Raw genomic sequence first — 13932 nt, 5'->3', positions numbered from 1 at the left:
AAGGAAAGGAAAGGAAAGGAAAGGAAAGGAAAGGAAAGGAAAGGAAAGGAAAGGAAAGGAAAGGAAAGGAAAGGAAAGGAAAGGAAAGGAAAGGAAAGGAAAGGAAAGGAAAAAGGAGAAAGGAGAAAGGAGAAAGGATGTCACCCAGTGAAGTGACCCACAGCCACTGCAAATACCTGCTCCAAATTCCCACTGAGCCTGGCAATGGCAGAGATGGTGCAGGTGTGCCCATGCAAGAGCAGAAGGATGCTTTGCTGCTTTTTTGTCACTGTGGGTGCTGCAAGGCACATCTGTAGCCCCCAAAGAGGGGTGACCCCTCAGTGCTCTCCCCAGGGTTAATCCCAGCTCCCTCCTCATCCCTCAGAAATACGTGCAGGACGTGTTACAGGAGCAGCTGGCCCAGACCGTGTTCAAAGCTCTGAAGGAGCAGGGAGGCCACATCTACGTCTGCGGGGATGTCACCATGGCCGGGGACGTCCTCAAGGCCGTGCAGCTCATCGTGAGGCAGCAGGGCCAGCTGTCAGCAGAGGAGGCAGGAGCCTTCCTCAGCAAGCTGCGGGTGAGTGCTCTGTGCCACCACCGCCACCCCTGCGTGCCACCACTGCCACTCCTGCCGGGGGCACTGCACCTGCTGCCTGCCCCCTGTGCCCAGGGAGGGTCAGCAGAGGGACATGCCAAAGGTGTCTGTGTGCAGGGAGGTCACCTGGCTCCTCTGGGCAGCGGGTTGAGCACCGGTGCTGGCGCTTTTGGGTGCTTCTGGCAGGGCTTGTTGGCCATCCATCACAAAATGGATTTATCAGGGTGTTTTGTGGGTCCCTGCTGCAAATCTCCCTGTCTGTGTGCCCTGTGCCAGACATAAATGATGAAGCTGAAGCTTAAGTGAGCTCAGTTTGGGACACAGACCCATGGAACAGCTCTGCTTCTCCCCAGGAGGATAACTCAGCATGACTCCTGTGGGATTTCCCCTTCTGAACCCTCTCCCCTCCTCCATCCAGGCCCCATCCAAGGGAACACAGAGCCTCTGCCTGTGCACAGACTGTGCCCCTGCCGGCCAGGAATTTCCAGCTGCTGAGGGGGTCTAAAGCACAGAACAGCCCCACTGTGCCCAGGGTGGGGTGTGACCTTGGGAAGGTCACTCTGTCCCTCATGACAAAGCCCAAACCCTCTCCTGCACTTGTGCTGCCTCCCCACCACGCAGGGTTTTGCTGGGGCTGACCCTGAGTGCTCACCAATGCCCTTTTTCCCTCTGCCACCCTCCCTGCCAGGATGACAGCCGGTACCACGAGGATATTTTTGGAGTCACCCTGCGCACGTACGAGGTGACAAACCGCCTTAGATCCGAGTCCATCGCCTTCATCGAGGAGAGCAAAAAAGACACGGATGAGTGAGTCCACACCTTTGTTTTAACCCCTGCAGCCACCTCAGGGGCTGGGAAAGGATGGGAAAGGAAGCTTTGGCTTTTGTGCACGCCTTGAAGCAGAGGCTGAGGAAGGCACACTGATTTTTGCTCTGGAATAGCTGTCACCTCTCTAGGATAAATCCCAATTTATTGCGCTGGTGTGCTCAGATCTGACGATCCCATCCAAAGGAAAATGGTCCTGCCTGCTGCCTGCTTCCAGGCTGGCAAAACCCACAGGCAGGGGTGGCTCTCCCCAGCTGCTGGGTCCAGATGTTGAGCTCTCCATGCCCCTTCAGGAAAGATCCAGAGATTTTCTCCCTGCTGTTGCAAAAACAACCAGAAGTTTAAAAAAAAAAAAAAAAAAAAAAAAAAAAAAAAAAAAAAAAAGTAAAAAAGAAATTTTGACATTTGCCGTGTTTGTTTCTGCTCTACCAAGTCTTGCCATTTGCTCAGCTTGGTCATGGTGGGATTTTCCCTGGCTGAGCAGAAGGATTATTTAGGATAAAGGCTGGGCAGCTGCATGGATCACGCTCCTTGTGCTGGCCCTTGGCAGCTTGGGGTGAAACCCCTTCCCTGTGTAGTGCCTGGAGTGGGTTTCCCCACATCTCTGAGGTTTGGCAGGATTTTTTCTCCAAGGAATCACATCCTCTGGGGTCTGGACTCTACCAGAGTGCCTCAGTTTCCCACCTGTGGATAGGGCTAAAGGTCACCTTGCTGCCCAGGCCACCCAGCTCTGTAAACTCCTGCCCACAGCACAGAAAGGCCAGGTCAGGGTGATCCCTCTGCTCCTCACTGCTCCCTCTAAGGCCAGCCTTTCTCCCCTTTCCCTTGCAGGGTTTTCTGCTCCTAACTGGACCCTTCGCCCCCAGGGGATGCCAAACCAGTCCCAGCACCTGCTGCCCCCTCCAGCTGGAGGGCACTGGGTTTTGTATTTCACGGACACGGTGGCTCCTTTCCCAGGGGAACTGCCCATGGAAAGCGCTCTGTCTCTCATCCTGTTCTTGTGTCCTGATGATGATGATGATAATGATGATGACTTTTATTTCCTTTCCTTCCTCCTTCTCTCGCTCTTGTCCTGTGGCCGTTTCTTTTCACCTCCTTCCCCTTTCCCTGGATTTCCCCACTGGAGTTGGATGGCTTTATAACCTGCAGTGGCTCTTCTCAGAATTCCACACTTCCCCTCCTTCCCGTGAGGGCATTTTGCAGCTGCATGAAATCACCACCTTTGTGATCATTTGTGGGAGTTCCTGGGGGTGAGCAGAGCTGGCAGGGGCTGGGCAATGTTCCTTGTCCAGAGCTGGGGGTTGTTCCTGCCAGGCTCCCTCTTTCCCCATCTTGGGGCTTGGCTGAATCCTTGTGTTTTCATGGCTTTTCTCTGGATTTGGACAAATCTGGGCATATGCCTGAGGCTGGGGGCAGTTGATGTGCAATTCCCTTGAATTTTATTTATCCCCAAGCAGCCTGGGTACAGCTGTGTGGTTTTTGATCTGATTTATGTGTCACAATTGCTCCTAAACGGGCCCTGCTCTGTCTCTCTTCTCCTGCTCTCTTTTCCTGCTCCCTGTGAGCCTCTCCTTTTGCTCACTCCCAACTTTTGCTGCCATGGAAGTTCTCCCACAAGCTCTGAACACACAGGCTGAGGAAAAGCTCCTGGCAGTGACTTCTCCAGGGGGTTTTCCAGGGAATATTTGATCTGCACCCGGAGCTCTGCATGCCCTGATCCCTCTCCCAGGTGAGCCTGGAAAGCCACGAAGATGGGACAGAAGCAGCTCCCAGAGGGAACAAAGGCAGCTCTTGGAGGGGGATAGAGGCTCCAGGTCTTTGCTGAGGACGTGCCAACAGAGGAATCGTGAAATGCCAGAGCCAGCAGCTCTTAGCACATCTCATGACCACTTCTGGGACAGCAAACCCCAGCCCTTTCCACATTTCAGGGAGCAGAAAGTGCCACTGTGGAGCCACCTGCCTGCCAAGAGAGATGTGTGTGGCATTTTGGGGTGAGGCCCCTCTGTGCCACCTGCCAGTGGCACGAGCTGTCCTGTGAGAAGGGAGGTGAGATCAGCTGCAAAGGTGCCGGGCTCTGACACGCTCACACCTCAGCCCTGCTGCAAGAGCCTGGCCCCAAAAGCAATTTAACACAACCACAGAAAGGCTGGAGGAAACAGAAAGGCTTTAACAGAGAAAAGCTGTCTGCAAGGGAAAGCAAATGTGACCTTGTGTGTCCTTCCTGCTGCTGCAGCCTGGAGAATCACAGAGCATTCTGAACTTGAAGGGACCCACAGGGATCCAGCCCAGCTCCTGATGAATGGCCCATCCAGGGATTGAACCTCAGCGTTTTTTGGCTCTGCCCATCCCAGGTTTGTCCTCCCTCAGTGTCACCACAAGGACAGCAGGACGTGGCTGCAGCTCTTGCTGGAGGCAGGGATGCAGGCTTGGCATCTTGAGGTGGCAGCTGCTGCTCCTCCCCTCTGCCCTGCTGTGCCCAGCTGTGCATGGATATCCTGGATGGAGCTGAGCTCCTGAGCTGCTGACAGCACAGGGATTGCCCAGGAGCTTTCACAGGGCTCAGATCACCTGCCCTGAGCTAAAGGCAGCACAGAAAGGGCTGCAGGAGCTCTGCTGCTCTCCCAGCCCATGGAACAAGCCCCACCATCCCAGGCTGTGCTGTTATTCCCACCCTCAGCCAGGATCTCCTGCCACACCTCCGTGGGCTGTGACACCTTCTGCAACTTCGACTCCCTGAAGCATCTCCAGCCCAAAATCCAGGGGCATAAGGCCTCCAGGCACCGGGAGACTTTGAGAATCCAGATCTGCTGGTGCCAGCTGAGCATCCAACACGGGATAAAACGAATAAATGCTGCCACGGTGTGGCCAGAGCTCGGCAGGGCTGGGACACACGGCCGGCTCTGTGGCACTGCCTCGGCTCTTGGTCACCTGCAGGGGAAAGCTGGAGAGCACGGAGGAAAGGACAGCCCACCCCAATCCCAGGGCAGGCAGAGGGATGGGGCCCTTGGCTTGGGATGTGTGAGTTTGGGAGGGATCCTGACTGGGAGAAAAACCCTTGAGCTCCAGAGCTGGGGACTTGCTGCAAGCTTGGCCTTGACTCCCATCCTGGGGCTGCAGAAACAAAGCTAAAATCAGAAAGAAAATCAGAAAGAAAATCAGACTCATCCTCTTCTTCTGGGAAATTTTGGCTCCTGCTTTATGTTCTGGTTCTCCTTTAGAAGAAGAAGGGAAGATGCAACCTGATGATGAGGAGGAGGAGGAGGCAATGCCCAAAGAAACATCTCTTTGTCCTCTTCCCAGCTCCCACCATGGTGCTGGCAAGGTTTCCCTCCTGCCCTGCCTCCTGCCTGCCCTGCTGTACCACCTCCCACTGGATTATTTTGCTTTTTGTGCATCCCAAAGCTCATCAGCTCCATCTCCCTGCCAGGGGAGCCAGCAGGGCAGAACAACCCTCCTGCCATGGGTCTGCAGAGGGTCTGGGCCAGGCAGAGAGCTCAGCAAACACCTGGAGGGGAAACGCTGGTTTAAGGCTCCTTACCTGGACCTGGAGCAGAAACCCCTCCCTGCCATGAAGGTCCATGAGGTTAAACCCCCCCAGGGCCCTGAGCTGCCTCTGCTCCTGCTGGCTCCTCACCAGCTGCACCACTGGGAATTTTGATTCACTCTTTGCTGTTGAGTCAGTCTCAGACGTCTGAACTGCTCCCCTTCATCCCCTCCACCTGCAGGGGCTTCACACTCCCCTCGAGCTCCATTTTCTCCCTTAGCAACAGGGGAAAGAAACTTGTGGATGTGCTTCATTATTCCTGAGATGTGGCTCTTCCAGCCTGGCCTCTGCTCACCTCCCTGTGGCCTTTCTGACGTGCAGGTGAAGCCACAAAATCTCTGCTATGAACACAGAGGGAGGTGGGTCTGCCCCAGCCTGGGCCCTGAGCTGTTCCAGGGGTCACACACATAGGGGTGTGACAAATCTGGGGCACTCAGGTGACAAATCTGTCCCCTCTGGGTGCCTGCTGCCCACCCCTTCTGTGCTGGACCTGAGGGACCCAGCCTGGCCCTCCTGAGGATCTCCACCACCACCACCACCCCAATTTGGAGCAGCTCTGCTCCTTTTCACTCTCCAGGTGTTAAAGAGTCTCTTCTCTGAGCAGGAGGTTTGATTTTCAAGACACTACAAAGTGGGGTTTTCTGCAAAGATTTCACTTCCTAATTCTTTCAAGTGTCCACAGAGAGTCATTATATGGATTTGAGATCCCAGGGGGAAAGGTTCTGTGTTTTCCCACCCTGCTGTGCCCACCAGCAGGGAAAAACCACTCAGTGCATGGGTACCCAGTGCTGTGCTCTTGGTGGTTTCTGAGGTTTCATCTCCTGGGAAGGGCTGCCTGGGAGTTTGTTGCTCTTCTGTTTATGAGAGACAAGGGTAAAACAATGAGAAAAGGGTAAAACAATGAGACAAGGGTAAAGCAATGAGAAAAGGGTAAAGCAATGAGAAAAGGGTAAAACAATGAGACAATGGGTAAAACAGTGAGACAAGGGTAAAACAATGAGACAACAGCAAAACAATGAGACAATGGTAAAACAATGAGAAAAGGGTAAAACAATGAGACAAGGGTAAAACAGTGAGACAATGGGTAAAACAATGAGACAAGGGTAAAACAATGAGACAGTGACAAAACAATGAGACAGTGACAAAACAATGAGACAAGGGCAAAACAATGAGACAAGGGTAAAACAATGAGACAATGGTTAAAAGAGTGAGACATCTGCCACCAGGAATAGCCTCACAGAGCTGTCACCTCCACATCATGGCCTGAGCTTGTTGCTCAAGAGGAGCTGAGCCAAACTGGCCAGAGGATGGGATGTGTCTCTGTGCTGTCCCTGTCCCCTGTGTGTCCCCAGGGGGAGCAGGGACTGTGTGCACCCCCTGGGCACGGGGATCTGAGGGATCTGAGGTGTGTGTGCACAGTCCTGCAGCTGTGTCCTGGCCAGGAGCCACACCCTGCAGGGAGGCTGTGGGGACAGAGGGGACAATGCCCCCGTGTCCAGCCTGTGGCTGCTCCTTCCCTCGCAGTGAGGGACTCCTCTGCCCCATCCTGGCTGTTTCCCTGGGATCCCTCCCTTGGCAGCCCTGCTGGGGGCACAGGGATCCCAGTGCCTTGTGCTGGGCAGGGAGCACAGCACTGCTGCTGCCTCGGGCTCCCTGTTCCCCTGGGATAACTGGGATAACCCAGCCCCATCTCCCTGAGCTGGGGTTCCACAGGGGGATGGAGCTGGGGGAGCTCACAGACTGGGCTGAGATCTCCCACACCCTGGAGACCCCCTTCTGGTCAAACTGAGGGGAGAGGTTGTGGTTGTGCTCACAACCTCATGGACCAAGCCCAAGCCAAAGCTGCTGCCTCCTGACTTCTGACCACTGAAGCCATTCCACTGCCCCCCTGAGGGTTCCCACCATTTTTTGGAAGGATGATTTTATGCTCAGAACTCGATTCTGTTCCTGCTTTCACCAGGGACTCGTTCTCAGCTTCAGAACTGCTCTGATAACTCTGCAATTGCATTGACAGTTCCAGAGGGGAGCACAGTCCCTTCACACAACAGATGGAGACACATTTGCAGGACCATTCAACTTTGCTGTAACTCCCTGTTTTTTAGAACAATTCCTTCTGCTGTAACGGGGAGAGCAAAATTTGGCCAGTGCTCTTGAAAAACCTGCAATCCTAAACTTGGATAAAATCAGCCTGGAATCCAAGTCCTCCCAGATCCAAAATGCCTTCCACACCTGCTGGCTTCAGTGGCACTGGGGATTTTGGCAGCTTGCACAGCAGCAGCAGCAGCAGCAATTTCAGAATATTTTTGCGTGTGTCAATCTGCGCTTGCACGTGCCTGCAATGCATGGCTCCAGCAATCCCTGGGAAATCTCCCCCTTCCCAGGAAAATCCCAGCTCCAGCTTCTCCCATGTGGCCATCTGTGCTGAGCAGGGAGTTGGGGGAGAGGGAGAAAGCTGCTGCTTTAAAGCACTTGGTTCCAGAGGTGAAACAGAATTTAGGAGAGGTGAAAATCACCTTGGGAAACTCGCGGCATATCCAAGCATTCCCATGCAGATCCACCTTTTTTATTTTTTTCCTGCTGGGAAAATGAAGCAGACTGGCAATTCCTGGCCTCCACCCCTGCAGATGTTTGGCTGTTGATGGAACTTTGAGCCCTGGAATCACAGGAATGAAACCCCAAGAGGTTGTGAGCTCAGAGCTGAGCAGTGGCAGCACCTCACTGCCAGGGCTGCTGCTCTCCTGCCTCACTCATCCACGCCCTACCTGGCCAGATTTTGGGGAGGAAGAGCCTCAAAGTGAGCAAATCAAACCTGTGATGCTGGCCCTGAGAATTCCTGGTTTATCAGGAGCCTGAAGTTTTGCAGCTATTCCTCATTGCAGTAGAGAGGAATTGGGCGAGACTCCTGTATCCAAAGCTTTCAGAGCTGTTCTGGAGCTGTGGAAAAGCAAGAACTGGGATGCAGGGCAGCTCTCTGCAGAAATCTAGGAGGGAAAAACACCAGGCAAAGTATTTTCCTTACAGGGGCATCCTTAATACCTGGAAAATTGAAAGGCTAAATACTGGAAAAGATGGTTTAAGAGAGAAGCTAATTCAGGGCTCCTTTTTGCTGCTTTGTTTTCATGTGTTGGTTTTGGGGTGAGGAAAGCAAACAGAGAGCAAACAGCCAGTGTGTCAAATTTGGATCAAATCAAACTTTTTGTTCCTACAATAACTGCTGGCGGAGATTTTTCAAATGTATCAAGGGCAACAAAACCAGCCTTAATTAACTGAGACATTAATGCTCCTTGCTTCTGAGCCTGCTTTTGTGTTCTCCTCTCTGTGTGATCGTGGCATGGAATCCTGTCTTAACAAAAGCCACTTCCCAGCAGCCCAGAGGATGCTCAGGAGCAGGGATGGGGTAGGAGAATCTCCCTGTGAGTGAGATTCAGTGCTAAACCCCTGCTTTGCTAAAACCCTGCAAGATAGGCAAATCCTCACAATTCCCAAGGTTGAATTCCCATGCTCTCCTGCCTCGAAATGCCTTTAAAAACCCCAGGCTGTGTGTGCTTTGTGAGCAGTGTGCAGCTTTTCCAGAGTGCACACACAATTCCCCAGGCAGAGGATGAGGCAGAGCACGGTGACTTTCAGCCAGGACTCGTCACTTTTTTCCATTGCACAGAGTTAAAAACACCACTTCTGCCAGCTGCCCGGGGAATTTGATGTTCAGTGCCAATTAATTTTTGTAATAGGAGCAGGGATTTATCCCCTTGGCTCCCCCAGGCACCTTCAGTCTCATACTCAAAGGCTGGGTTGGAGTCTTTCATTTTCCAGTGGCCTTTTCCTGAAGAGCAGCGGTGCCACGGTGAGGACGGGGACTGGGCTGGGGAAGGTGGCAGCTTTGGGGCAGGCAACTCCCAAATTTTCCATTGTAAACCCTTCAGATGTGGGTTCTGCAAGCCCTGGCTGCTCCCTGCTCCCCTCACACCCTCAGGTCACTGTGCCTTCATCCGCTCGAGGAAACCATGCCAAGATCTGAGCCTGGCACTCTCACTTTGCATCCCATCCCCAGGTGTGTGTGGGGCAGGGGGAGCTCCCTGTGTAGCTGCTTTTTGTGTGATCCCAGGGTAGGTTTGTGCAGGGGTGGGGTGACCTGAGCTGTGTGTGATCCTACCAGTGCTTTAAGCAGCCAGAAACGTGGTTCTTCCCCTACCTCCAAGCTCTCAATGCTGCTAAAAATCTCTGCCATTCGTCCCCCGTGCTCCAGCCCCTCTCTCAGACTGGCTCTGGCTCTGTTTGCAAGATATCCACGTTGTTCTGAAGCATGCACCTCTCTCTGTATAGTCCCAATCTTCTGATTTTATGGAATACTTATGCCTGTTTGCATTACGGTCCAAATAAAAAAGTGAACTAAAAGCTGGCAGCTCTTCTCTCCTCTCTGGGTTTTTAACACCAGAAGGTGCTCGAGGTCTCTGCCGGTGCCTTGGCCTCGCTCTGCTCTGCCACCTGCAATGCCAGGGTGCCACAAATAGCAGTGACAATCGGCAGCACCCCTTCACCTGCCAGACACACACAGAGCCTCGTGAGGTGGCCTGAGTCACAGCACTCGTGTGTGAAAAACACCTTCACCCTCCTGGGAACGGCCAAAAAGTTTAATAAAAGACACTAGGGGACAATGAACACAGAGCAAAGGTTATCTTGGCACTAAACCAAGAGCACCCTGTTATCGTCAGGGTACCCCTTAAATACCTTTTAATTACATCAGACTGTTGCATATTCATAAACAATTATGCATAGTAAACTTTTCCCATATCAATTTATATGTTCCAAGAATTGTTTAGCCTGGCTCCTCCTTGGATCTGCCTTTTTAGAGCACACACATTCCTTGATTGTGGTTTTAGCCCTTTTTTATCACCACCACTTTGTGGCACCTCCTCAGTTGCACCTTTTCAGAGCATGGGTATTCTTTGGGTGTGGTTTTAGTCCTTTTTTATCACCACCAGTTTTTGGACTTTGCTCCACACTGCCTTCAGACAGTGAGTGCTGATAACTGGAATATCAATAGCAGGGTCCTCATCCTGTGTTCACTGGGTGTTATCCCATCCCAGCAGGCATTTCAACACAAGCACACTGATATCAGCTACTTCACTGAGCTTAACTAACACCAGAAATAAAAACTATATCTTTATTAAAAAGTTACTTTAGCACCACATATATAAAATCCATTTTATTATTTGCAAAAAGCCAATATAATGTGTATATATAACACACAGATCCTGTCATTTATCCTCTGTCCTTGGGGGAAATGTCACAGGGTGCAATCCAGAGTGAATTTTGGAGCCTTGGGAACACAGAAAAAGCAGTCCAGGCAGGAGCTGAGAGGCCTGGAAATGAGAAAGAAATGAGAAAGAAATAAGAAAGAAATGAGACAGCGGCCAGGGCAATGAGGCAGAAACATGGACATGGCTTTTTCCATGGGAAAATGATTTTCCCATATAAAGGAAAAGGGGACTTATTAAAAAAGAGATTTTTACATGGGCAGGAGTGGCTTCCCACTGGCAGAGAGCAGGGTTAGGTGGGACAGGGGGAAGGAATTGCTCCCTGGGAGGGTGGGCAGGCCCTGGCACAGGATATTGATACTCATTGATCCACTTCAGGTATTCCTACCTATTGATGAGGTCCCCTCTGTGCACCCCTTTAGGTACTGATACACATTGATAAATCCCTTTTTGGTACCTCTTCTGAGATATTTTTACACATTGATATATTCCCTCTGTGCACCCCTTTAGGTACTGGTATGTTAGAGCCTTAGCTACCGAGAATTTTAGATTTTCTGTGCTGACAGGCACTGACCCTCAAGAGAACACTTCATTTACCTGAGGCCATGGAGAAGGCTTCCAAAATGAAATAATAAAACTAAGATTATGAGTGTGGAGTTTGAATAGAAGTGTGAAATATCACATAGTAGAAAACTTAAGAGTTTAAGGTTTTAGAATATAGTAATATATAAAAATTACATGTATGTATATATATATATATATATAAAAAATTACATTATAATATACAATGTATATAATATTTATAATAATATCTATTTTGTTTATATATATACATATGCATATACATATATATACATATATGTGTATATATATATATATATATATATATATATATATATATATAAACAAGATAAAGGTTTTAAGGTGGAAGCTAGTCCTTCTCCTTTACCTTCTTCACAAATTTAAGTAGTATTGTGCAATTAGATAAAAAAGTCCACATTACAGAACACAGGTAATTAGTTATTAAGTTAAAAATAAAAATAATTTAAGTGTCATTTCTTAATTAGACAGTTTATCCTTAAGAGACCTTATACACATTGATAAGTCTCTTTTTGGCATATTTTGAGATATTTTTACACATTGATATGTTTCCTGTGTGCACTCCCTTTTAGGTATTGATACACATTGATAAGGCCTCCTTTGTGCTCCCCCTTTCAGATATTGATACCCACTGATAAGATCCTCCTTTTGGCACCCCCTTTTCCATATTAATACATTTTGTAAGCCCCCTTTGGGCACCACCTCTGAAGTATTGATACACAGTAGGTATTGATTAGATAAGGCCCCCTTTGGGCACCCCCTTTTCATCATTGATACACACTGATGAGGCCCCTTTTTGGCATCCTTTTTTTGCTATTGATACACATTGATAGGTGTCCTTTTTGGAATCTCCTTTCTGATATTGATACACTTTGATAGGTCCCCCCTGTGCACCCTATTTTCACTATTGGTACACATCGATGAGGTCCCCTTTTGGCACCCCCTTTCCAATATTGATCACATTGATGAGGCTCCTTTTGGGCAACCTCTTTCTGATATTGATCACACTGATTGGTTCCCTTTTTGGCCCCCATTTCCAATATTGATCACACTGATACAGTCCCTTTTTGGCACTCTGTTCCCAATACTGATACACATTTATGAGATCCCTTTTTGGCACCCTGTTTCTGATATTGATCACACTGATTCGGTCCCTTTTTGGCCCCCATTTCTAGTATTGATCATACATTTATGAGATCCCTTTTTGGCACCCTGTTTCTGATATTGATCACACCGATTCAGTCCCTTTTTGGCTCCCATTTCCAATACTGATCACACTGATGCAATCCCTTTTTGGCACTCCGTGTCCAATATTGATCACATTGATGCAGTCCCTTTCTGGCCACTGTTTCCAATATTGATCACATTGATGTATTGGCTCTTTCTGGCCGCCTTTCCCAATACTGATTGCACTCATGTGGTCCCTTTTTGGCACCCCCTTTCCAGTATTGGTCACATTGATGAGGTCCCTTTTTAGCACTCCATTTCCAATATTGATCACATTGGTCCCTTTCTGGGTGCTGTTTCCAATACTGATCACTGTATTGGACCACTGTGGTCCCTTTTTGGCACTCTCTTTCCAATACTGATCACATCGATGAGGTCCCTTTTTGGCACTCTCTTTCCAATATTGATTACACTGATCCCTTTCTGGCAGCCATTTCCAATATAAATCACACTGACCCCTTTCTGGCCCCTGTTTCTGATATTGATCCACATTGATGTATCAGCCGTTTCTGGCCGCTGTGTCCAATATTGATCACACAGATGTGGTCCCTTTTTGGCACTCTATGTCTAATATTGATATGCATTGATGAGGTCGCTCTTTGGCACTCCTTTCCCAATACTGATCACACTGATGCAGTCCCTTTCTGGCTGCCGTGTCCAGTATTGATCACACCCATACGATCCCTTTTGGGCACTCCATATCCAATACTGATCACACCTATGCGGTCCCTTTTTGGCACTCCGTGTCCAATATTGATCACATTGATCCCTCTTTGGCACTCCGTTTCCAATATTGATACACATTGATCCCATTATGGCACTCTGTGTCCAACACTGATCACACTGATCCGGTACCTTTTTGGCACCCCCTTTCCAGTACTGATCACACTGATTCGGTCCCTCTTTGGCACTCCGTTTCCAATATTGATCACATGGATCCCTCTTTGGCACTCCGTTTCCAATATTGATCACATCGATCCTTCTTTGGCACTCCGTTTCCAATATTGATACACATCGATCCCTCTTTGACACTCCGTTTCCAATATTGATACACATCGATCCCTCTTTGGCACTCCGTTTCCAATATTGATACACATTGATACCTCTTTGACACCCCGTGTCCAATATTGATCACATTGATCCCTCTTTGGCACTCCGTTTCCAATATTGGTACACATCGATCCCTCTTTGGCACTCCGTTTCCCATATTGATACACATTGATCCCTCTTTGACACTCCGTTTCCCATATTGATCACATGGATCCCTCTTTGGCACTCCGTTTCCAATATTGATACACATCGATCCCTCTTTGGCACTCCGTTTCCAATATTGATACACATTGATCCCTCTTTGGCACTCCGTTTCCAATATTGATACACATTGATCCCTCTTTGACACTCCATTTCCAATATTGATACACATTGATCCCTCTTTGGCACTCCGTTTCCAATATTGATACACATCGATCCCTCTTTGGCACTCTGTGTCCAATATTGATCACACTGATCCGGTACCTTTTTGGCACCCCCTTTCCAGTACTGATCACACTGATTCGGTCCCTCTTTGGCACTCCGTTTCCAATATTGATCACATTGATCCCTCTTTGGCACTCCGTTTCCAATATTGATCACATTGATCCCTCTTTGGCACTCCATTTCCCAATATTGATACACATTGATCCCTTTTTGGCACTCCGTGTCCAATACTGATCACACCAATGCGATCCTTTTTTGGCACTCCGTGTCCAGTATAGATCACGGCGATGCGGTCCCTCTGTGCCCGCCGTTCCCGGTCCCTCTGTGCCCCCCGTGCCCTTTCCGTCCCCGCCGTTCCTGTCACTTGTCAGACGCTCCCTTGCCCGCTCTGCGCTCGCCGCCGCGGCCGCACTTGGCGGACGCTCCCC

At 49.7% G+C, this 13932-nt stretch overlaps 1 protein-coding gene and 1 long non-coding RNA gene across 3 annotated transcripts in view; both read left to right on the top strand.

Moving 5' to 3' along the window:
* Positions 1-5685, top strand: part of NOS1 (nitric oxide synthase 1) — a 70919-nt gene extending 65234 nt beyond the window's left edge. For both annotated transcript variants that reach the window (XM_058036663.1, XM_058036662.1), the window contains 3 exons: positions 365-559; positions 1266-1384; positions 2234-5685. In XM_058036663.1, coding sequence (XP_057892646.1) covers positions 365-559; positions 1266-1384; positions 2234-2249 — 330 coding nt within the window. In that variant the 3' untranslated portion in view covers positions 2250-5685. The remainder of the gene's footprint in view (positions 1-364; positions 560-1265; positions 1385-2233) is intronic.
* An 11-nt stretch (positions 5686-5696) lies between these two features.
* Positions 5697-9338, top strand: LOC131090958 (uncharacterized). The gene is made up of 2 exons (XR_009115351.1): positions 5697-6065; positions 6106-9338. It is a non-coding gene; the product is annotated as an uncharacterized LOC131090958 (long non-coding RNA).
* Positions 9339-13932: the final 4594 nt, after the last annotated feature.

This window comes from Melospiza georgiana, chromosome 18 (assembly GCF_028018845.1).
Source record: "Melospiza georgiana isolate bMelGeo1 chromosome 18, bMelGeo1.pri, whole genome shotgun sequence".
Lineage (NCBI taxonomy): Eukaryota > Metazoa > Chordata > Aves > Passeriformes > Passerellidae > Melospiza > Melospiza georgiana.
This window is presented reverse-complemented; position numbering and strand designations above follow the sequence as displayed.